The sequence below is a fragment of the Oryctolagus cuniculus genome, chromosome 12, assembly GCF_051225735.1.
Source record: "Oryctolagus cuniculus isolate XC-2025 breed Fujian yellow rabbit chromosome 12, ASM5122573v1, whole genome shotgun sequence".
Classification (NCBI taxonomy): Eukaryota; Metazoa; Chordata; class Mammalia; order Lagomorpha; family Leporidae; genus Oryctolagus; species Oryctolagus cuniculus.
This window is the reverse complement of record NC_142878.1, coordinates 68,007,576-68,030,834: the sequence shown is the minus strand read 5'-3', so window position 1 is coordinate 68,030,834 and position 23,259 is coordinate 68,007,576. Positions and strand designations below refer to the sequence as shown.

The window sequence follows — 23,259 nt, the reverse complement described above, 5'->3', positions numbered from 1 at the left end:
TGTGCGGTGCGCACAGTTGGGTGGGAGGAGCTAGGCGGCAGCACGGGCAGGGGGTGCTCCTTCTGACCCATTTTAGGGAATAGCCCCTACGCTCGCCCTCCCTAGATTTTCTTCCTGGAATACCCTTCCTGGTTGTGAGACCTGGGGGAGGGGAGGAGTGGGGGCGGGAGGCGCCAGGAGGCCAAGAGCCCAGGCATCTGGGGACTTCCTTCCCCGCGCCTCGCAAGCGCTGGGAGCTGCGGAGGGGTACAGATGGGGACGGGTGCGCCTCGCAGGCGCACGCGTGGCAACACGTGGAGGCTTCACCCTCAGTTCAGGAGTCGCATCCCCCGTCCGGGGTCGTCCTCTTCCTCTTCTCCCGCTCCCACACCGCCAGCGAACCCGCAACCCACTTCCCCTCCCGCGCCGGGGGAGGTCGACCCCCGTTGGGGAACGGTGCCCCGCCCCCCGCCTTGTTACCGGCGAGCCCCGCCCCCCGCCGCCGCCGGAGCCCCGCCCCGCCCCCGCCCCCCGCCGCGCGCCGCGCTCCCCTCGCTCAGTCTGGCGGGCCCCATGCTACTGAGCGGAGCTCCTCCGGCGGGCTCCGGCCCGGGGCCGCGGGCGCAGGCGAGCGCTGGCGGCGGCCCGGGGGGGTCCCGCCGGGGCGCCGGGGGAGCGGGAGCCGGCCCAGGAGGGGGCGGCAGCGGCGGGGTAGCCAAGTGGCTCCGGGAGCACCTGGGCTTCCGCGGGAGTGGCGGGGGCGGCGGAGGGGGCAAACCGGCGCCCCCGGAGCCCGACTACCGCGCCCCCGCGCCTTCCCCGGCCGCGCCCCCTGCGCCGCCTCCCGATATTCTGGCAGCCTACAGGCTGCAGCGGGAGCGCGACTTCGAAGACCCCTATTCCGGGGGGTCGTCCGGCTCCGCCGCCCTTGCCACCCCCACCGTCCCCGGCCCCACGCCGCCCCCGCGCCACGGCTCGCCCCCCCACCGCCTTATTCGGGTCGAGACCCCTGGGCCCCCAGCGCCCCCTTCGGATGAGCGGATCTCCGGACCTCCCGCGAGCAGCGACCGGGTGAGTGCGGTGCCAGGCAGGGTTGGTGCGGAGGGGGTGGTGGTCAGAGGTCTGGAGGTTGCTGGAGGGACAAAGGTGGCCTGGCCAGGGCCGAGCCCCTCGGTGTCAGAGCCTCCGGCGGACGCGAGCTTAGTCCCTGACCCTGGGGCTCCGAGTGCTCATCCACCTTTGTTCAGATTCTCAGCCGGCTCATCTTGAACAGGATGCCCTAACTCTGCCCCTAACCCCAGGACGGCCCGGGGACTGGTGACCCTCCCCCTCCTGCGCTCCCGCTCTCGGCTTTGCAGCCGAGATCCAGCGCGTTTTCTAACGGGATCTGAGGCGCACCCACCTCCCCCTGCTGGCTGATGGCCTTTCTGCCCCTCCGGGAGCCGCTGCTCACTGCTCTTTGATCTCTGACCCTTTCCCCAGGGCAGAGCAATGCACAGAAGCGCTTCCCTCCTGCTGCTCCTCCTCCCTATCTCACCTCTTCCTCCTCCTCCTCCTCTTCCCCCTCCCCCTCCTCCTCATCCTCCTGCCCAAGCTCCTTGCAGGTGTCAAAGCCCCAGAAAGGAGGTGAAGGCTGGAGTTTCTCCCCGTGGGCCCAGGAAAAGCTGGCCTTTGCCTTTCCGTGGTGGGGATTGGAGCTGAGCGGGCTGCTGTTCTGGGGAGGCCAGGACCCGCAGTGAGCCGCTCTTGTCAAGGCTGCTGGTCGCTGGGGTGCAGGCCCACTCTTTGCCCCTCCCCATGTCCCCCTCTCCTCCCCATGTCCCCCTGGGCACCCCCTGTTGGTGCCCAGGACCTGTTGCCCAGATGGGGCTAAGCAGCTGAGCCTGTTCCTCCTCTCCTTGGCCTCCCTTTCCCCCAGGCCCCTTCTGAAGGAGGCTAGAGCCTTTTGTCGGTCTGCAGTCAGTGGCATGGGGAAGAACAGGACAGCCACTGTTCCCCTGGAGACCCACGGGGCCTCGGAGCTGCCCTCTCCCCAGCTCCAGTGGGTCTTAGCCCTCCCAGCAGAGACAGCTGCAAGCACCCTAGCCCCGCATGGCCCGGAGTTCTAGGAAGAGGGCTCCGTAGCCGCCCTGGCTCTGTTGTCCTTCACTCGCCCTGGGAGCTCAGCTCTGGAGCTCACCCTCAGCACAGGGGAGGAGAGCATTTGTGTGTGATTGGTGAGCAAAGTTGCTGTCCGAATCCATTGAGGCTTTTCAGTCTGGAGAGCGCCATTCAGCTGGATTTCCTGGATGAGAGAGGCGTCAGGGTGAGCGCAGAAGCCTCAGGAATGTCAGTTATTTTTCTCTGAGTTCCTGCCATGGGGCATGGCTGCCCTTCCTGGGCAGGATCCTTAGCCTGCAGAGAGGGTTCAAGGGCACCGCTCCAAGGCTGTGTTCCTCTCCTTCCTGGTTGTCCCCGCTGTCCTGCGATGTGATGGTGGTGGTGACAGTGAGGCATGGGGGAGGGCTAGGCCTTGTTCTCACCACTGACCATGTAGTCTCCTCCTCTCTGACCACTGCCTGTTGGCACATGGGCCTGAGCTGTCCTTGGCCCCTTTCCTCTCTGCAGTGGCTTGGAATGTCCCTCATAGGCTGCCCACTGAGCCCTGGACTCCAGGACGAGGGCCATGCCCTGCTCGTGTCTGTGTTTCCCAAGTGCCTGACGCAGTGCTTGGCATAAAGAGGGGTGTACAGATACACATGTCCTGAGTGGTGACTGTCTACTACCAGGGTGGACTGCAAAGCTGCCCCTGCACAGACCCCCGAGGATGGGACTGCACCTTCACAGCCATGCAGAGACAGACGCACAGCTGCTTCTTGCTGAGGGCATCCATGCCTCCACGTGGCCGCTCTAATCCACAAGCTGTTCAGACCTGGGTGGGGGGCGGCAGGGGCAATAGATATCTGAGGCCGTTGTCAGCCACACAGACAGGAATGAGCTCCAGCAAGCTCTCCTAGGAGCCTCCCAATCCGTGGGCTCTGTGGTGGGTGTGATGACAAGGATTTAGAATGCCACCTGAGCTGGCCCCAAGGTCACTGATGCTGTCTCCTGGCCCACCTCAGTAAGAGGTGCTCTCACCTCTTTGAGAGCAGAGTTTCGGGGGCCCTAGGAAGAGCTCAGACGAGGTATCCAGGCCCTTTACCCTAAATCCAGTGTCCAGGCCCTCTGTGGTCTACTGAGCAGTGCATAGCTGCCAATCTCCCACCCCCACCCTGGCCTGCCCCACTGAGCTGGTGCGTCTATGCTCTGGGGTGCGCTCTCCTTCCACTCAGCTACAGGGTCATGGGGCTTGTTGCTGTGGGTCTCCTGAGGTGAGGTAGGGACTGGGAACTGAGCTGTGCTCTAGGCTGGCCTGCTTCTTTCCTTCTGGAGCCCGGTGGCTGGTGCCAGAGGGATCAGACCCCTTTGAGAGGAACTGGGTCATGATGTTTGGTGAAGTGGGTGGGGGTGCTTCTGTGATGAGCCCGGGAGATTGACAGGAAGCCCAGTGAGAGGGGGTAGGAGAGCATGGGGTCCAGCAGAGGACCCTAAGAGTCCCAGGGGGCCCGGGGCTGTTAGCCTCCTCCCTGTGCAGGGCTCTGGCAGTTGGACCACACTGATTGGCCAGGGTACAAGGGTGGCCATCTGGGCAGGCCTGGCAGGGCAGGTGTGGGAGCAGCAGGAGTTGCGCCCTGCAGCGGGCAAGCAGGGCCTTGCCATCTGGCTGCAGGAAGAACTCCCTGGTGGCACTGGGCGCTCATCCTGCATCCAGGCCGCACTGGCAGAGGGGCTGAAGAGCTGTGCCTTCCCTTACTTTGCTGTCTTTTCTCAGACCTTCAATAGGAAAAACCTTGTCTCGTTAGGAAGGGGAGTGACAGGGGAATTGGGCCCTGATTGGATGAAGCCCTGAGCCACCCCCTGCCTATCTTCACAGTGTGTTCTTTGCCATCATCATGCCAAGATGCACATGTGTGGCATGGATGAGAAGACTGGCACCATATATTGAGACCAAGGCCCACCCGTGTAGCTTATGGAGGGGCTCCTGGGGTCCGCAACTCTCCAGAAGCTGTGTGCACCTATTTCCCATTTTCCCTGGAAAAAGTTCACAGCTTCAGATGGTCATAGGAGTTCACAGGCCCTTAAATATTAAGAACTTTTAAAAATGGAGAGATGGTATCCACATGGACATGTGTCCTCCAGCCCCAATTTGGAGAGGAGAGAATAGGCTAAATGAGAAGGGTAAAGTAAGGGAGCCAGAGGCTGCCAGTGTAGGATCCTGTCTTGGCCAGTGTCCTTTGAGTATTTGTGTCTCATGAGGTGACACTGGTCTAGGCACTGAAAGGGACCCTGCGCTTAGAGGACTCAGTCCTTGCTTTGTTTGAGTTTGCTTTACTTCTCAGGACTTCACTGAGTCTGGAGGTCTGCCAGGTTACCTTGCACACGTTCTCTGATGGTGATGGAGGGGGAACGTCGTGGGGAAGGCAGGAAAGGCAAGAAGGGGTCCAGGTCGCAGACCTCTGAGGACTGGTTGGGCTTCAGCCCCCTGTGGCCCAGGATGGCCGTCTTTGCTGTGGCTGGTGCTTCAGGGATGGCTGAGGCTGCTGGGGGATTGTGTGGCAGGCCTGTCTGCCCTGCTCGGTGCTGCTGCCTCACTCGGTGGCACTCACTCTGTCTGGGAGACATCTGCACTTGTTGACTTGGCCAGTGGGTGACTCCGTGACACCTCAGCCCTGGTGCTTTACCTGTTGGGCACCAAAGACAGCTGGAGTGAATCCTGACTGGGACCTGGGACTTGTAGGGAGTACCTGCTGTCCATTCCAGTCGCCATTCCCACAGGACAAACATGATGTTAGGTGAGAGCCAACATGGGGCCAAACTCTATAGTGGGCCTGAGGGTGCTCCCAGAGCTGACCTCCCAGCTTCGGTGATTCACAGCACCGTGAGGTGCCTTTCTCTCTCGCTCATGCTCTCCCTCTTTCTCTTTTTTGAAAGTGAGAGTTACAGAGAGAGAGAGAGAAAGAGATTATTGTCTATCTGCTGGTTCATTCTCCAAATGACCGCGACAGCTGAGGCTGGCCCAGACTGAAGCCAGGAGCTTCATCAGGGTCTCCCACATGGGGCCCAAGCATTTGGGCCATTTTCCACTGCTTTTCCCAGGCCATTAGCGGGGAGCTGGATGGGAAGGGGAGCAGCTGGGACGCAAACGGTTGCCTGTATGGGATGTAGGCATCGTGGATGGCGGCTTTAGCTGCTATGCCCCAATGCCGGCCCTCTCTTGGAGCTTGCTTTGTATGTGTTTCTATGAGCACCTGAAAGGCCCAGAAATTTGGGTTTTTCACTTTTGCTAATATAGTGGCTGACATTTACTGAGCTCCTACTGTGTGCCTGGTACCAATCTGAAGCTGCTGACAGGTGTTAGACCAGTTGATCCTTCCACACACTCAGTGAGGAAGATTCCCTTCCTCTCCCCAGGTTATACTTGGGGGAACTGGAGCACAGGAGTGTTGGCTACCACTTGTGCAGCCTCTCAGCTCACAAGCAGTGGAGCCCAGGTTCACAGCCAGGCTGCCAGCCTCCGGACTCAGCCAGGCCTGGGACTTCGGCACCTCCCTCCAGGAGCCTGGCAGACAGGAGATGTTCACTAAGCGTGTGCTGATAAGCAAGAGGAAGGAGGCTCTTAGAGAAGAAATGAGGAGCATGTCCTGGACTGAGTTCACCATCTCCTGAGTGCTGGGGCGATCCTTTGCCACCCAAATAGGAAGTGGCTGCAGACACGCCCAAGGATGTTAGAAGTGTGGGTGGTATCCATTGCACATCTGTAATATTTGGGTGTCTTATAAGCAGGACATTGCTTTTGTAATTAGAAAAAGGAAATAAATGTGTTTCATGTGAAAGAGTTTTCGGGGCAGACAGATTAGAAGGAAATTCCAGTTAGTAAGAACCATAGGTACAAAAGGTTTGATCTTGGGGAAGGTCAGTCATGTACCATTTCCCAAACCTTGACAGGTCAGCAGGTTTTCAATGACAAAGGGTTTCCACGGTTAAATACTTTGGGAAATAATGAAACAGAATTAGACTGATTTATTTGCTGTAGGACTACTCAGAGCTGATGTACCTTTTAAATCTACAAATAGAGGAGAGAAGACGCTGCACTTCCCAAATTTTTGGAAACTATATGACAAGGCACTTCTGAGAGTCAAGAGACAGGGATCCCAGTCTTGTCTGGCAAGCTCTGTACCCTAGACAGGCACTGAGGCCTTAATAGCTGAATGTGAAAGATAATGAATGTAAAAGATTATTATCAGAGCCATCGTTTATTGAACACTGACTCCATGCCAGCGTCTGGGCTAAGAACTCCTACAAATTCATTTTCCTCTTCCCCGCCCTGTGAGATAAGTACTCTTGAAGTCCTCTCCACAAATACAAAAGACAGGTTTCCAGACCCTGAATGTAAGTAGAGATAAGCAAAGGAAACAGGCAGTGGCAAACTCTGGGGACTTTGTAGAACCAGCATCTTGTAATGTGTGCCCTCCTTGCTTCTAGACTCCGTGGGTGGGGTCAGGCACGTGTTGCATGGCCTGGCTGCAGAGTGGGAGACCCAAGCAGATGGTGGGCCGGCGAGCTGCTTGGGAGAGGCTTGGGCAGGAAGGAGATTGGAAGTATGACAGCTGCTCTGGGAGGGGCACTGCCTAATTGGAACAGATGCAGTAGCGGGGTCCTGGAGGCAGCCTGCTGAACGGCAGGAAGGAGGCAGACAGGGGGCCTCTGCACAGCAGCTGCTTTACCTACTAGTTTGGAAATCTGTCAGCATTCAGCAGTGTTCTGGCTATGCCAAAGGAAAGGCCTTAACATCAGCCGCAGTTTAGGTGCCTGCCCCAGAGGCCTCCCTTTGAGCCCAATTCAAACATGGCTTCTCTTGACATCCTGATCCTATAGCTGCTCCTGATCAGTCAGACGTCAGGGTACATGAGAATCTGAAAGTTGGTGTCACTCCAGAGGATGGTGACTACAGCAAAGGGGGCCTTTTGAACATCCAGTAAACGTGCATTGAGCACCACTGTATGCCAGGACCACCCCTGGCATACCCTGGGGTGGGTATAGAGAGCAGCAGTGGGCACGTCAGGGACCATAAACAACAGACTGTGGTAGGTCACAGGCATTGGAAGCCCGTAGGGACAGCTTTGCCCACTGAGTCACCTGTCCTGTTCATGGGGAAGGCGGGCCTGGGCTCTGACTGGGATCCTCTGTGCCCAGGGTGGGCGTCTGTCCTGCCAGCCTTCCCAGCTGTCTTCTCTGCTGCTGTTCCCAGCTCCTGGGCCTGTGGGTGGCTCCTGTGGCTATCCCAGCCCAGGGGGGCTGGGACTTCCTGGAGCAGGGTGTGGAGCCAGGAATAGAACAGAGGAGCCATTGAGCTGCCCACAGAGCTGCCACCTGGGTGCCCAGGGCACTGTGGGTTGGGGCTGGGGAGGCTCATGCCAGCCTGGGAGGAGATGGCTCTGGGCACCAGCCCAAGACTCAGGTGGGAAGGGCGATGGGTGCAGCTAGGGCCAGATTTGGTGAGAGAGGGGCTGGAGGGGCTCCGTGGAGTGAGGGGTGGGTGGAAGGGTTGTTGGAGGCTTGGACCAGGCGCCTGGGCCCCCAGCAGCTTCTGGGAGTACACCTCACTCGAGAAGACTCAGTCCCCTTATGTGACCCCACCCCACCCCATTTATGCTTCCTCCCTCTTTGAGTGAACAGGGGAAAGCGCTTCCTTTGTCTGTAAATCTGTTGTATGTAAAGGGATTTAACAAATACTGAGTTTTCAGGAACCAGGAGTTTAGCAATAAATGTGGTCCCTGCCCTGAGGAAGCTCATTCTCAGGAAGACGTGCAATAAAATCCCACTTGTCAGCCGATTCAGACCGGGCTGAGTGCAAGGCTGCTGCTGACTGGAAGGGTCACCACTAACTCGAGGGCTTCAGCACCCCCTTGGTCAAGGGCCTGGGTGGCCTGGGAGAAAGTAGCTGGGGGTAGGGGTGGGGTCGAGTGGCTTTGTCACTACTTCCTGTGAGGAAGGAGGACTAGGGGTGAGGGTCTAGAGGGGCAATAGGTGGTGACAGAAAAGAAAAATTTTTAAATTACTGATTTATTTAAATTTTATTTAGTTTTTAAGTTTTATTTTCATTTGGAAGGCAGAGAGAGCGAAAGACCAATCTCATGCCCATTCACTCTCCACATAGCCACTGACTGAAGCCAGTGCCAGGAACTCAATCTGGGTGTCCCAGCTGAGTGGCAGGGCCCACAGTGCACATTAGCAGGAAACTGGTATTGGGAGCAGATCTGGGACTCGAATCCAGGCACTCTGAGTTTTGTGACACCGAACACCTGCCCACAGGGAGAAACACTTTACAGTGCCTACTGTGTTCCGGGTGCTTATTGCAACTGGAAAGACAAAACTGACTACGAGCTCAGGCTGCTGGTGGCGACATGGCCTGGGTGGTGGTTCACCAACAAGCAGGCAGAGATGCAAGGAAGTGAGGAGCCCAGGGCTTTGCTAGAACAAGGGGGGAACTGGAGATAGGAAATGAGGTGGTAGAAGCCACTGGGACATGCCTCAGGAACATGCAGAGGGGGTTCCCTGCTAGGGGTCTCCATTCCCAGATTCTCATCCCAGAGCAGGGCACTTATTGCCACAGCCTCCCAGCACAACTCGCTCTCCCACAGCCCCGACCCAGCTCCAAACCAAAGCCTAGCCTGCCATGTGGGGAAAGGTAAGAGTGCCTCCCCCTTCCTGCTGCGGGCCCTGGAGCCACCTCCCAGCCTCACCTGTCAACCCAGGGGTGCAGCACGCCCAGGATGCTGGCAGCCCTGGGTGGCCTGGGCCCTGTCTCCACCCAAGCTGGCGGCCCCGGAAAAGCCTGCGCCCAGCTAGGAGAAAGGCTCTATTGTCCTCGCTGCTCCCCACCCCAAGCACCTTGAGCGCCTCTGCAGGGTGTGTGGCTGTGGTTTGCTCTGCTTTGACCGGGAGCAGGGGACACAGGGCTGGCTGTTAGCCAATTGTGTGGGAGAAAGGGGCAGTGTGGGGAGTGGAAGGCCAAGGCAAGGCCTTTCCTGTTGCTGTCCCCATCATCCAGGAGCCAAAGGAATTTCAGCAGAGCCTCAAGGCTGTCCCAAGGTATCTCTCCCAGGATGCCCACTGGTGGCAGGTTGGCAACCGTTCACCCAGAGTATCCATCCTGCTTCTTCCCCTTGGGCAGAATGGTCTTGGGCCTGTTGCCCCTTGACTGTCCAGTTTTCAACCCCTTAAAGTAGGCCTAGTGATTCTCACACAACAGGGATCTTGTGAGTGCCATGATAGAGTGAGAACACAACCTTTCCTTCTTGGTGGTCAGCAACTGTTTCTTTTGTCAGCATCTGGAAGTGCACTGGTTGGTGTGTGGACCACGCTGTTCTCTGAGCTGCCTGGCTATCCTGGCCTTTTTCTTTGAACTCTCCCAACACCTTTGTTTATAAAGATTTATTTGTTTAAAAGAGTGACAGAGACAGAAAGATCCTTCACCTACTGGCTCACTCCCCAAATGCCCACAACATCCAGGGCTGGGCCAGGTTGAAACCAGGAAACAGGAGCTCCACCCAGGCCTCCCACGTGGGTGGCAGGGGCCCAAGTACTTGAGCCATCATCTGCTTCCTCCCAGGATGTGTTAGCAGGAAGCCTGATCAGAAGCAGAGGTACCAGAACTCAGACCAGCATTCCAATATGGAACGTGGGAGTTTGTGTCTGTGCCACAGTGCTCACCCCTTTCCAACAGCTTTAGTGAGAGGGAGAGACAGAGAGACAGGTCTTCCTTCCGTTGGTTCACTCCCCAAATGGCCACAATGTCTGGACCTGTGCCGATCTGAAGCCGGGAGCCAGGTGCTTCTTCCAGGTCTCCCATGTGGGTGCAGGGGCACAAGGACTTCGCCCATCTCCTACTGCTGTTCCAGGCCACAGCAGAGAGCTGGATTGGAAGAGGAGCAGCCAGGACTAGAACCGGCACCCATATGGGATGCTGGTGCTGCAGGTGGAGGATTAACTTATTGCACCATGGCACTGGCGCTAGTTCTTTGAATTAAGTCCCTCTGTTGAACCTCCTTGTGTTGCCTCTTGTCCTGTGTGGACCCTGACTGAGGCAGGCCCGAAAGCCCAGTTGCCTTGTCCTGGCCTAGGATATGGTCCAGAGGCACAAATCATAGAGAAGAAAGATGTCCCACTTGGTTGGATGCCTAACGGGGAAACCCTGCCAAGGAAGAGCCAAAGCTCGTCCCCCAGCCAAGCTCAGGGCTTGCCCTTGGGTGGCTGGGGCTCTGGCTCTGAGGCAGCCTACGCAGAACTCTTGCTGCCTTGGACAGAGCATCTGGGGAGAGGCAGAGCTGCCTGTCAGCAGCCTGAAGCCCTCTGTCTTTGCTGCTCTCACAGTTGGCAATCCTAGAAGACTATGCAGACCCGTTTGATGTTCAGGAGTCTGGTGAAGGCTCAGCAGGAACCTCAGGAGCCCCAGAGAAGGTCCCTGAAAATGACGGCTACATGGAGCCTTATGAGGCCCAAAAGATGATGGCTGGTGAGTGACGGGGGCTGGGAGCTGGGGTACTTCCTGAGGCGTGGGATCTCCAGAACAGGCTCTGGCACCCACAAGTCCAAGGACTGATCCCTTGGTCCCTAGAACATATGGAAGAAAGCCTTTGCCAGATCCTTGTGAGGACAGCCACTCATTCAAGATAATCATTCTGGAGAAGGAGCTGTGACTTGAGAGGCCGGGGTCACCAGGAAGGGCAAGGTAGTGGGGTGGGCTGAGGGTCCCAAAAAGAGGATCACTAGGGTTGGGGAAGGTGATGATGGGATGTCATAGTGCAACATTGTGGCGACGGGACATATGACTAGAGATACAGATGCAGTGGGCCCCATGAGGTTGGGCAAAAGTGGTTCAAGGATTTGGGGTAGGGAGAAGTGAATAAGACTTGGCCTGAGGACAGAGGCCAAGAGAGGATGTGGGAAGGAGACCCAAGTGGGGGTGATCAGAGAGGAGGACAGGGATGGGTCACGGAAGCCCGGGACCCAGGTCAGAGGAGAGGAGAAGTGGATCTGGATGGAAGATATTTGTGTGGGGGCTGTAGGGGGAGCTGAGGCAAGGGAGATGACAGAGAAGCACTTTGATGACTGGAATGAAGTGTTTGGACCTGTTCCAAAAGGGTGAGTGGAGCCATTGTGAATTCTTGAGCAAGGGAGGAACAGGACGAATATGGCATTTTAAGAGGATTACTGAAGCTTTGGTGTGCAGAATGTGCTGGAGGAAGGAGGCATCAGAAAGTTGCATTGGCAGGGTGTTGTGGAAATTAGGCTGTTAAGAGGCCAACAGTTAGCACCCCTTCTTCCTCTCCTGAACTTGGAAATAATTGAGAATAAGATTAAGGAAACAGATTAAAATATCAGTTTTCTTACTGATAGAGTTGATCGGAGAGCACTGCTTATCTATGTCACCGACATTGGGTTCCTTAATACTTCGTCACAGAATTACACTTGCCGGCTCAGACGTGGGCAGCACAAGGACAGCTGTAGGCCACTCATTGCATGGAGCAGAGAGAACCAGAATGTTCTCTCCCTGTATGAAGGCAGATCTTAGAAAGAATGCAAGCCTTCACTGGCCAATCAGATAAGCTGCTCCTCTTCCTTGAGAGAGGTGAGTGAGAGGGGCAGAGAGCGAGGGTCAGGCGTGTCATCCCAGGAGGGCCATCCCACGGGTTCCACAGAAACTTGAGGTTCACCCCAGCCATAATCTAGGAAATGCTCGGGTCTGACAAGGAGCAGATGACTGGAGAATGAAGTAGGGCCAGGTCCAGGTGTCGCGGACAGAAATGAAGACAGCGAGAGGGCAGCTACCCTGTGAGGTCAGAGGGGCGTGGACCCCAAGTGCCCTGGACCTGCTTGTGACAGTTTGAGTGCAGATTTTCATGGGAGCAGCTGCAGAGCTTTTGTTGGACGTTCACTGGGGACAGTGATCCCCAGCAGCTTTGGAGAAGGTGGGGAGTTGGCGACAGCGGGTGTCCAGGTGAGATGCCTTTGAAAACGTGACTGGGAATACGGAAACAGTGGCTGCCAGGAGGCTGGGCAGGTCATTCAGGGAGTTGGGGGGAAGGGAGGAGAGTGACATACGAGCCTGCTTGAGGGAACAGAGGCCAAGGGAGAGTGATCTGAGGGCAGACAGTCCCAGAAAACGACCTGGCACAGGGGAAGCTTCCAGGGAGGGGGTGCCTATGGTGTCTGAGCAACCAAGAAGCACTTTCTGGCTGAGAAATGATATCACTTGGGACACAAGGAGATAAAGGGAGCTGGGCAGCAGGGAAGAGATGGACTAGAGGAGGACCCTGCCTCAGTTTCCTAAACATGTCCACCTCCACTGCCCAGCCCTTCCTTTCACTGGTCTACCACTGCCTCCTCTGGGCCCTGGAAGTGAACTAAGGGTGAGATCCAGGCCCCATGACTGCTGAGCTCCCCCAGAGCTGAGGCTTCTGCCCAGTAGGAGGCACAGTTCCTAGTGGAAGAGGGAACCCCGGCAGTCAGGCCTGAGCTCTCTCCTCTCCTCGCCCTGGCAGAGATCCGGGGCTCCAAGGAGACAGCAGCTCAGCCCTTGCCTCTGTACGACACGCCCTACGAGCCAGAGGAGGAGGCAGCCCCCCCTGAGGGAGAGGGGGCCCCCTGGCCCCGGGAGTCCCGCCTGCCTGAGGACGATGAGAGGCCCCCTGAAGAGTACGACCAGCCCTGGGAGTGGAAGAAGGAGAGGATTTCCAAAGCCTTTGCAGGTGGGTCATGGTGGACAGGGCACTCTGCTGGGGCCCTGGGCTGCTGGCCAGGCCCCAGGAGAAGGGGGTGTGGGTCCTTGGGGGGCCGGATCATCAAGCCACGTGGGGACACAGTGCCACGTGCAAGGTCAGGGAATGGGCACAGGCAAAGGATGAGGCCTTCCAGAGCCCACGAAGTATGGGCCACTTCCATCTTTTGGAGGACTGAGTGTATTTTAAAAATAAAGAAATTCCAACACAGAATTCTAAAACTTGTGCCGCGTGTTAAATCCCGATATTTAATAAAAGGCAAGGCAGCATTTACCACAATGGAAGCAGGAATTCCAGGGCTGTGTGTCCCAGGGGTAGGCCCTGCCTGACCCAGAGGGAGGCTGTGAGGGATCTACTGATGGCCACTGAGTGCGGCTCAGGTTTCTCCAGGCCCCAGTCGCCCATAGACAGCCTGGGCTGGGAGGGGTGAGAGCCAGCAGAAAGAGGGCTTTCACTCCCGCATCCTTGTGGTGAGAGTGTAAAGGGTTAAATGCCATTAGACTTCATTTCTACTCCCAGCGTCCACCCCCCAGACCCTCCTTGGGCAAGGGGCTCATCCCCACCTTGGCTGCCTAGGAAACCTAGGCTTCTAATTTGCTTCCTGTAAAGCACCCGCCACTGAGGATGGGCCGTTTATCTCCAGAAGTCTCCTTGGAGAATCGATACTGTTTGGATTGCTTAATGGGAAAATCCATGCCCGTCATTAGGAAACCTCGTTAGCAGCCCTGCGGCCGCCGGTGGCATCACTCTTCCTGGGCTTGGGTGGGGCGGGTGGGAGCTAAGTTTCAGTAAAGCATCTCTCGCAACCTGAGTCCGTCCGCCAGGCAGCCTGAGGCTGGGTGGTCTCAGTCTGTTACCTGTGAGTTCCCAGGTTGCGGGGGAGTGGGGAGAAAGGGAGAGCAGGGAACCTGGATGTGGCACTCTGAGGTGTGGGTACCTCCCCTTCCTGCTTTTCCTCCTCTCCTGCTGCCTTTGAGCCCTAGAGGCTTGTGAGAGGTCAAATGAAGGGGACCCCAGGGCTGGCCAGCCGAGGCCCTCTGTCTTGCTGCCTGAGCCTCACACCCGTGCACCGGGCCACCCCAGCCTCTGCCTCTGCCCCTCTTCCTTCTAGGCTGTCCTGTGTCCTGACTCTGGGTTTTGGTGTCTCAACCTCTGCCTCTCCCTGTCCCTGTTTCTGTCACTGTCTGTTTCTCTTCTCCCTTCTGCTACCGGCTCCAGTTGACATTAAGGTCATCAAAGACCTACCTTGGCCTCCGCCCGTGGGACAGCTGGACAGCAGCCCCTCCCTGCCTGACGGGGACAGGGACGTCTCCGGTCCAGCCTCGCCCCTCCCCGAGCCCAGCCTGGAGGACAGCAGCGGTGGGTCCTGCGGGGGCTCGTGGCCAGGGCCACATGTCCGTGGGCCCCTCGGGCTTTGTGGCCTTAAGTCGGGGCGGGGGCTGAGAGGTGGGCCCAGAAAGAATGCCTCTTGGGTAAGCATTGGGAGTGACACAGTGCAAGCTATAGGGGAGTCTCCTAGGGGAGGGCCCCTCCTAGTATGCTACCCACCAGGTCACTTTGGATACAAATGTCTGGGGAAGCGGGTAGGGGTTCAGGGTTGGCACTGGCACAGGAAGTGTCTAACTCTTGGAGGAGAGGATCTGATACTGGCAACTGGTGACCAAAAGACAGTAGGACTTGAGAATGCTACAAGGAGAAAACACGAGAAATGGGGAGAGAGAAGATGCTGAATTCTTCTGTGTTCAGTGTGGTCCAGATTTGCCCCCGACTCGGGGCGGGGGGCGTGTGCTCATCTGTGGGTGCACAGACATGAGCACCCATTGCACTGCTGTGCCTCAGGGTTGTGGGTACTTTGTGAAGACAGCACAGAGGAAGGCGCCTGTCACTTGTGCCTGTGGCCCTGTGGCCTCCTGGGCTTCGGTGGGTGGGGGTTGGGAGCCAGTGGGCAGCGACCTTGGGATGGGGGAGGGGCCGCCTCCGGGGCTCCAGGCAGGATTAGCCTGTCAGGACAGGATGGCACCGAGGGGAATCGGATAATTGTTCTCAGATCGATAAGTCATTTCTGCAGAATGGCTTGGCAGGGTGATTCGGAGAACGGTAATGAACTCTGAGGAGGAGAAAGAAACAATATTATCAGCACCAAAGCCACCCCGAGGGGGATGGAATGGGGCAGGCAGCAGTGTCCCCCATTTCTCCTGTTGCTTCTGTCCCCCTGGCCCAAAGTGTGGGGGCAGGGAGGCCCTGTGTGGTGGAGGGGGCTGCGTCCACCCTCAGCCCCACCAGGGGACAAACCCAGGATGCAGTGAGGCACGGGAGCGGGTGCGCAGCTCCTGGGACATTGCCTGACCCCTCGGGACCAGCGGCTATGGGGGAAGAGCACTGGCTAGTCAGCAGGGCCCTTTCCCTAGGGTCATCAGGGTCCGTGACCAGTGTGCTCCCCACAGCCCAGTTTGAAGGACCGGAGAAGAGCTGCCTGTCACCCGGCCGAGAGGAGAAGGGGCGGCTACCTCCTCGACTCTCCATGGGGAACCCCAAGCCAGCCAAAGCCCTAAACACAGAGCCCGGCAGCCCTCTGGGGGAGTGGACAGACCCAGCGCTGCCTCTGGAAAACCAGGTGTGAGTGTCTGTGTCCAGCTGGGGGCCTCCCGCCTCTTTGTCCCTGCCTGGCACTGCCTTCCCTGTGAGGGACACCCGGAATGGGTGGGCCTGGACAATGAGGGACCCAGCAGAGATGCCCCCTCCTCTCTCTCCCCCTCAGCTGGTACCACGGGGCCATCAGCCGAACCGACGCCGAGAACCTGCTCCGGCTGTGCAAAGAGGCCAGCTACCTGGTGCGCAACAGCGAGACCAGCAAGAATGACTTCTCGCTCTCCCTCAAGTGAGTGCGCTATTCCCCTCGCGCCCAGCCAGCGCCCTGGAGCAGTAGCCGACTGCGCCAGGCATGGCGATCCCGAGCTGTCAAGAGGCTGTTCTTAATGAACACAGGGTCCGTGGGAGCACAGCGCCGAGCCACAGCATCCAGCTCGCCCACTGGCTGTGTGGCCCGGGCCCCTTAACCTCTCTCAGCCTCAGTTCCCTTACTAATAAAGTGGGACGATAAGGATTAGATGAAGTAATGTATGGGAAGCACCCAATAAGTTACCACCACCGTCATTAATAGAAGCCCAAGAGATTCTAGCAGCCTGGGCCAGGAGAGAGGAGCTGTGCCTGGGGGAGCTTGCAGGGCTGGGTGGGTCGTAGGAGGGGCAGGGCCCTGGACCCAAGCTGTTCCTGTTTACTGAGGAAGTTCAGTGGGTGGGGGCGAGGAGTCGTCCTGGGAGAGGAGGGAGGGGCGGGCCCTCTTTCCCACCAGCCTTCCTCCCAGGAGGGAGAGGCACAGACCACTTCCTACCATGTTCCCTAGATATACCCCCTACTTCAAACAAATCCCATCTATAGAAATTTGGGACTATAAGCCAGACATATTTAGGAGGCTGATTACGCACTTTCATTAAAAGGTAATAGGAAAATTGCCAAACATAGTCAGGTCACCTGGGTTCTATTCTCAGGTCTGATAAAACCAGCTGTGTGACCTTGAGCCAGTCACTTAACCTCTCTGGGCCAGGGTTTCTTCCTCTGCATAATGAATTGGTGGATACACTTAGATTTCTTCCAGCTCTCATACTCAAGGAGTCTGCAAATTGCAAAATCAAAGGAGCTTTTTTGAAAATTTCATTTGTCAAAAATTTGATTTGCATGATTTCAGAAATGTGAATTGCTGTAAAAATTGTAGTTAAGATCCATGGAGCATACCAAGCCACCTTGCAAGGTAGATCTAAATAGATTCAGAGAGTTTTTTTTTTTTTTGACAGGCAGAGTGGACAGTGAGAAAGAGACAGAGAGAAAGGTCTTCCTTTGCTGTTGGTTCACCCTCCAATGGCCACCCCGGCCGGTGCACTGCGCTGATCCAAAGCCAGGAGCCAGGTGCTTCTGGTCTCCCATGGGGTGCAGGGCCCAAGCACTTGGGCCATCCTCCACTGCACTCCCTGGCCACAGCAGAGAGCTGGCCTGGAAGAGGGGCAACCGGGACAGAATCCGGCACCCTGACCAGGACTAGAACCCAGTGTGCCGGCGCCGCTAGGCGGAGGATTAGCCTAGTGAGCCGAGGCACCGACTGATTCAGAGAGGTTTGTGACTTGCCCAAGGCCACCAGCCAGTGAAATCCCTGAATTAGGATTTGAACCCAGCTCAGTCTGACTCTAAGAACCACGCTGTTCCCTTGCACGGCTGCACCCCTCACCAGGTGCTGTGTACTGTGGCTGGTATTGTCCAGGGCCAGGGGAGATACAGAAGCCTGACTCCCTGAGAGGAGCCAGCAGGCCCTCCCTTATTCTGGGGAGCAAAGAGAGGAGGCAGGCCTGGACGCCACTCCAGCCCTGGCTGATCTGGCCCCGCCAGCATCTGTCTGCCAGAGCCTCGTTTGCATATAAATGGCTTCTCTGAAATACAATTATGGTTTCTCTTCTCTCCCTAATGGAAGGGCTTTCACTGGTAATTAAACAGCTTCCTCAGAAAGCTTTGCCAGTGCCTGCCCTGTGGCCCAGCTGGTCCCACCCCAGCCCCCTGAGGGTCTGCCAAGGGCTTTTCTGTGTCCTAATGGTCCCTTGGGACTTTGTCCCATGAGGTCAGAACCCTCGGCCATCTCCGTCCCCAGGAGGGGGTTACACGGATGGAGGCTGGGCTCTCTGGCCACTTGTTGCCCCTTTGGGCCAGATACAATGTGCAGCTGGGGGGAGTGATTCTCCCAGATGGGCTGTGGGGAGGGAGTCATCCTCAAATGGGAGATGATGAGAGGGAAGGCAGGGCCCACACTGCCGCCCGCAGCCTTGAACCTGGGCCCTGGCACAGGACAGACAGTGGAGGCTGGCTGCTCACTGCCCTCTCCACTGCCCACAGGGGCTTGTACGTCAGCCCCAGCTCTTATCTCAGACCTACAGAGAGCCCCACACCCTGAGATGAACCCAGCCTTCTCCTGGCTGAAGGCTCCAGGGCACCCTGCCCTGGCCAGAGACAGAGGCATGGAGTTAGGGATGTGGCTTTCCTCCCAGGCCTCTCTCCTCTCTGTCTCCCCACTCCTCCTGCTCTCTCCCTTGTGGGCCTAGTGAAACGGAGCCTCCTTTGCAGCCAGGCAGGCCAGGCAAGTGATGAGGCTGCCTCAAGGACGGGGTCTCAGGGCAGAGCGGCCCCTCACCAGCCCTACTTCTCACACCCACATTAAGCTCTGTCCTGGTCCCCAAGTGGGCTGCGGCCAGCAGCAAAGTGCCCAGGCCGGGGGCTCCCGCAAAGGTCCCTCACCCTTGCCTCTGAGTAAATTTCAGGCCTGGGGCCTGGCAGACCACCCCTCTGGCAGTTCTCACTGGGGGCCTCAACCTTCCATTGCCTCTCAACAGCTCAGAGTGCCTGGACATTTAGGAGCTGGCCAGAGCTCCGAGCAGTGGGGTCCTGGTCTTGGGGGTGGAGCCGGGCACGCGTGCTGATTACTGAGCTGTGGGTTGGGATGGGAGAGGCAGTGGGCGTGTCCTTTCGAGGAAGGCCATAGAGCTGCAGCCTGAAGAAGGATGATGTCATCCCAGGCTGAAGGGCTGATTGCTTGGATAGCAAGAGGGTGGAGGGGTGTCCCCAGGAGGAGATAGCTGAGCACCCCCAGATTGGGGGGGACACCTCCAGATCTGCTTCACCCCTCCCTGTCTTTGCAAGAGAACCCCCACCGTGTCTGGGTTGTCACCTGCCCACCCACCATCCCGCCAACAGCATCTGTGGCTCCACGTGAGTCACCAGGGAGCCAACCCCACAGCTCAGGAAGAGCCCCGGTGAACTGGGCCTGGCTTCGCAGGCTGGAGGACTAGCGTACCCGGAGCCCACGGTGGGAGGGGTGCCCCTTGCACACACCCTGTACGCTCACTGTATACACATTCTCGGCACACCCAGTGTCCTCCCACAAAGCCTGATGCCACCCACCCACGCACCTTCCCCCCGCACTGGCTGTGGGAGGGCGGCCCCCCTCACCAGGTCTCCTCTCTTCCCAGGAGCAGTCAGGGCTTCATGCACATGAAGCTGTCGCGGACCAAGGAGCACAAGTACGTGCTGGGCCAGAACAGCCCTCCCTTCAGCAGCGTGCCCGAGATCGTGCACCACTACGCCAGCCGCAAGCTGCCCATTAAGGGGGCCGAACACATGTCCCTGCTCTACCCCGTGGCCATCCGGACTCTGTAGACGCGAGGCCAGGGCGCTGTGATAGACCTGCAGCCGGCCTGGGCCCGCCGCCACCGGCTCCGGGCTGTGGCTCCTCCGGGGGCCCAGGAGCTCACAAACCTTTCTTCCCCTTTCCCTGGGAGGGGGCGGACGCTGGAAATTCCTTAATTTATTCTGAAGGGGAAGGGCCTTGGAGTAAAGGGTTTTCCGGAGCCGGGGAGAGACCACGGGGGACGCGGGCTCGGGCACCGCTGGTCTCCAAGGGACTTTGTTGGCGGCTCTGGCCCTTCCCACCCGGGGTGCGTGCAGGGCGCAGCCGGCCGTCTTCTGGCCTCCAGACAGCCGGCGGGCTCCGCGCAGAGCCTGGTGCTGGGCTCGGGCAGGCAGACCCCGGGGACTGAGACGGCGCTGGGGGGTGGGGCGGACAGGGCCCAGACCCGAGGGAGCTGTGCAGTCCCCGCGCCGCCCCGGCTCACGGCCAGAGGCCATAAATAAACCCGATCCTGCCAGGCACGGCCGCGTCCGCGCCTTCGGCGCCGCCCCCGGAATGGCGGGGGCGGGGAGCACGGGCTCTGGTTTATAAATCAACTCCCGAGCAGGCGCAGGCCGGCCGAGAACATTTTTCAAAGCATCGAGTTCCTTCCCTTGACGAGACGTCAAACTAGTCCCCGCAACCGCCCGCCGGGGCTGGGGGACCCTGGCCCGCCGGCCACGCGGCGCCCCGAGAGCGCGTCGGATCTCCTGCCAAAGCCATTTGTCTGGGAGGAGGGGAGACGCCGAGACAAAGAGGCGGCGCGCCAGCGAGAGAGCGGCGGCCATGGGGGGTGGGGGGGGGGCGGGCTGCGGGGATCCTCGCTCGCTTCCTTCCCGGAGGAAGCCGCGACCGGCCGAGCCTCCCGCAACCCCTGCCGGGTGGGTCAAGCCCGGGAAGCCTGCGTGCCTCAGCTCGCCGCCGAACCTGGCGGGGCTGGCCGCGCGCGCCCCCTGGTGGTCGCCCTCTCAACCACCGGCACTGGGCACGCTCGCCGCTGGACCGGCGGAGGCCCCCGCCCCGCTGTTCCCACTAGCAAGGTGAACAGAAGCTGTCCCGTGTGCGGGACAGACACCCTCGGAGGGCAGTCTGATGGGCAACCCCCAAGTGCAGTGAGAGTCACAGGACGTGGCAGTTTCTGATCCAGGTGACACGTGATCTAGCAAGTGCAGAAAGCCTTTGGGGGCGATAGAAGAGCTCGCTTGAAACTGGTTTCAGAAATCTACAGCGTTGCCCTATCGGGAGACTTGAGCGGTTGGGTGACAGGATCATCTGTCTCTGGCTGTATTCTCACTGCCTGAAGTATTAGGGATGGTATTAGGCACAGGTGCCTTCTATTGTTCGGAGAAGGGCGGGGAGCAACTGAGGGCCTCAAGCAAGCCCTGCACTATAGGCTCCAGCTGTGTCTCCTCCCCTCTGCCCAGCCCACCTCCTCCAGGAGCCCCAACAGCCTGCTTCCCTCTCCCTCTCCCCTTCCCCCATCATGATGCTCCAGAGCCACGCACTAACGTGCCCCCCCCCCCCCGCCTGCCACCAGTCACTAAAGGGCACCCCTGGGGCAGGAGACAGCAGGGTCTCCTGCTGGGGCACTTGGCCTTGGGCCAGTTCCTTTCTCCCACCAGTATTGGTGAGCTAAGAGAGAAAGCTGGCCTGGTGAGTGGTTTTCTCTGCGTGTGTCCCTGGGGGAGGATAAGGAAACCTTGAAGGCAGAGAAGCGATTTATTTGTAAAGGAGACTACGGGGTGGAGGAGCAGTGCACACACTCGCAGCGCTGCCCAGGCTCTGACTGCAGGGTGTGATGAGGGGAGACCACTGCTGGTTACCCCCACCCCCAACCCCGCGGCGTGCTCATGGGGCCTGTGAAATGTCTGCTGTGCGTCCAGCCTTACCTACTCTGAGGCATTTGCTGGCCATCTTGAAATGGGGTGCCTGGGAGAGTGTTCTAAGATGGCAGCATCTGTGTTCCCACTTCCCCCTTAGCTGCGGGCCCCCTGCACACGTGCATACATGTGCTACTCGAACATGTCAGCTTATTTTGAGGTTTTTTCTTAGCCTGAAAGAAGAGGCTTCCCTTTGCCATAAACCAACCGTTCCCCTACTTGCCAACCTCTAGGACCTTGACAGTTGCCTGGCTGGTCCAGGCAAAGGCAGCTTGTAGGTCTTGGGAAGGGGTCCCTGAGTCCACACCTGGGGAGGTGGCAGGCGAAAAGGCTGAGGCAGCCAGACTAGACGTGCAGAGGCGAGGAGAGGGGGCAGTGGGCAGAGCCCCGTGCAGGGGGCCCTAGAAGTTCTCGTAATGGTGGTAGAAATGAGTTCGGTCCTGCCTGTTGATGAGCTGGCAGGCCTTTTCCACGTTCTTGGTCATACCAGGGGGGCCACAGCTGAACACCCCGATCTTCCGGACCTGTTGGAGGAGGAGGGGGAAGTGGAGGCTGGCTGGTTCATCTGCAGTGTGCTGACGAGGGCTCACTCTGTTCAGGAGGGGCCAGCACCGTGGCTCACTTGGTTAATCCCCCACCTGCAGCACTGGTATCCCTTATGGGCACCAGGTTCTAGTCCTGGTTGCTCCTCTTCCAGTTCCGTGCTCTGCTGTGGCCCTGGTCACCCGCATGTGAGACCAGGAGGAAGCACATGGCTCCTGGCTTCGGGTCAGCGTAGCTCCGGCCGTAGCGGCCATTTGGGGGGAGAACCAATGGAAGGAAAACCTTTGTCTCTCTCTCTCTCCCTCACTGTCTATAACTCTACCTGTCAAATTAAAAAAAAAAAAAAAAAAAAAAAAAAAGACCAGCAGGAGCCCCTGGTGCTGCTAAGGTTCACTTTGCACCCGGTGAGCTATGTTAAATGTGAGGTGGGTGTTTCTATTGGGGGTGGGTTAGCTGGTGCTCAAGATGAGGGGCAGCGGTATGCCTTTTTGCAGGCTAGTGTCTTGTTCACAGTGCAGATGAGCTCAGTGTCAGGGTGACGGTGCCTTGAATCCTGGCAAGGACTAGCTCAGCCATCTCGCCCTCCCTTCTGGGCAACACATCAGGGCTGCAGAGGTGGCCAGCTCCGGTCCCCTTGGCAACTCAGGGTCAGCCCCACTGCCCTTCGCCATCCCATCACCCCAGCAGTCTCTTAAGGGCTGGCTTCTCATTGGCCTCTCTTTCCCTGATGGAGCAGGGTTGGGAGCTTTGCTCAGACCCAGGCAGGGAAGGCAAGGAAAACCTGGGTACGGGGAGCACTGACCTGGGGGTGGACCTCCTGCAGGGAGTTGAAGAAGGGCTCGAAGGGGGGGCGGCCGAAGTGGGTGACAGAGCGCAGGCCCGTGAACAGACTCCGGTTCAGCACCTTCTGGAAGTGCCGCTCGCAGATGTACTGGGGGTACGAGGACAGGCAGCGTCAGTGCCCAGCCCACACACAGCCGGGAGATGGGACTGGAGGTTAAGGGTCCTGTGCCCCCTACCTGCCGAGCCTGGCTGCCCACCCTCCCGTCCCAACCTACCAGCATGGTGGTCCTGAGGTCGAACTTCTCGGCCAGCTGGGTGATGTAGATGTGCACGGACACCAGGTCCCGACGGTCATTCTCTTCCACCTCCCGGATGATGTCAGCCAGCCACTCGAACTGCCGCTGGGTCCGCGTCACCCAGATGAAGTAGATCTGCAGACACAGCCAGAGCTCGGGACCCAGCACAGCCTCCACACTGAAAGCACACTTCTGATCTCAGCCAGGCTACCCCCAGATACCCCGGGTAGACGGAGCGTGTGGGTGATGCGGCCAGGCTCTGAGCTCACAAACAGAGAGGTGGACGGGAGAGACAGCCTGGGGGCCTGGCGAAAGGACACCCCCAACCCCATGGACAGCTGAGGGCCCACTGGGTGGGCAGCTGCTCTCATGCCGAGCGGGTCCCAGAGCACTACTCCCTGCAGAGTCCCGCTGGAGCCACCTGAGGGCGCAGGTCAGGCTGTGGAGCACTTCACCAGGAGATCCAGCCAGGAGTGGCTCTGGCTGCTGAGGGTTAAGCAGCAGCAGTAGAGGGGAGGGGACCTGTCACCCTCTGAGCGCTGACAGCACATGGGCTGGGCCTCTGCCCGCTGCATTCCGCCATCCCTGACTCACCTGTTGCCAGGCCCAGAGAGACAGGCAGGGACCTGCTGCCAGGTCTGGACTGGGGTGAAGGG

The 23,259-nt window shown here is 58.6% G+C and overlaps 2 protein-coding genes across 5 annotated transcripts in view; one reads left to right on the top strand and one right to left on the bottom strand.

The window, feature by feature from the left end:
* The first annotated feature begins 526 nt into the window (after positions 1 to 526).
* Positions 527 to 19,698, top strand: SHF (Src homology 2 domain containing F). 2 transcript variants are annotated; one of them, XM_017348071.4, is made up of 7 exons: positions 527 to 1,050; positions 10,432 to 10,573; positions 12,603 to 12,809; positions 14,058 to 14,198; positions 15,284 to 15,455; positions 15,598 to 15,717; positions 18,905 to 19,698. In XM_017348071.4, the coding sequence occupies exons 1-7, from the start codon at positions 553 to 555 to the stop codon at positions 19,089 to 19,091; spliced, it is 1,467 nt and encodes a 488-aa protein (XP_017203560.2). In that variant the 5' UTR covers positions 527 to 552; the 3' UTR covers positions 19,092 to 19,698. The 2 variants fall into 2 exon arrangements, with proteins under 2 accessions (XP_017203560.2, XP_002717944.4); XM_002717898.6 differs by lacking the exon at positions 14,058 to 14,198.
* A 1,108-nt stretch (positions 19,699 to 20,806) lies between these two features.
* Positions 20,807 to 23,259, bottom strand: part of DUOX1 (dual oxidase 1) — a 33,316-nt gene continuing 30,863 nt past the window's right edge. For all 3 annotated transcript variants that reach the window (XM_089310251.1, XM_089310252.1, XM_070054121.2), the window contains 3 exons: positions 22,583 to 22,738; positions 22,327 to 22,455; positions 20,807 to 21,505 (listed from right to left, as the gene is read on the bottom strand). In XM_089310251.1, coding sequence (XP_089166377.1) covers positions 21,383 to 21,505; positions 22,327 to 22,455; positions 22,583 to 22,738 — 408 coding nt within the window. In that variant the 3' untranslated portion in view covers positions 20,807 to 21,382. The remainder of the gene's footprint in view (positions 21,506 to 22,326; positions 22,456 to 22,582; positions 22,739 to 23,259) is intronic.

What these genes read in the sequence shown, in the direction of transcription:
- SHF (XM_017348071.4), top strand. Translation starts at nt 553, where the DNA reads ATGCTACTGAGCGGAGCTCCTCCGGCGGGCTCCGGCCCGGGGCCGCGG. An exon ending in GATTTCCAAAGCCTTTGCAG is followed by an intron (nt 12,810 to 14,057) that starts GTGGGTCATGGT and finishes TACCGGCTCCAG; the next exon opens with TTGACATTAAGGTCATCAAA. An exon ending in CTGCCTCTGGAAAACCAGGT is followed by an intron (nt 15,456 to 15,597) that starts GTGAGTGTCTGT and finishes TCTCCCCCTCAG; the next exon opens with CTGGTACCACGGGGCCATCA.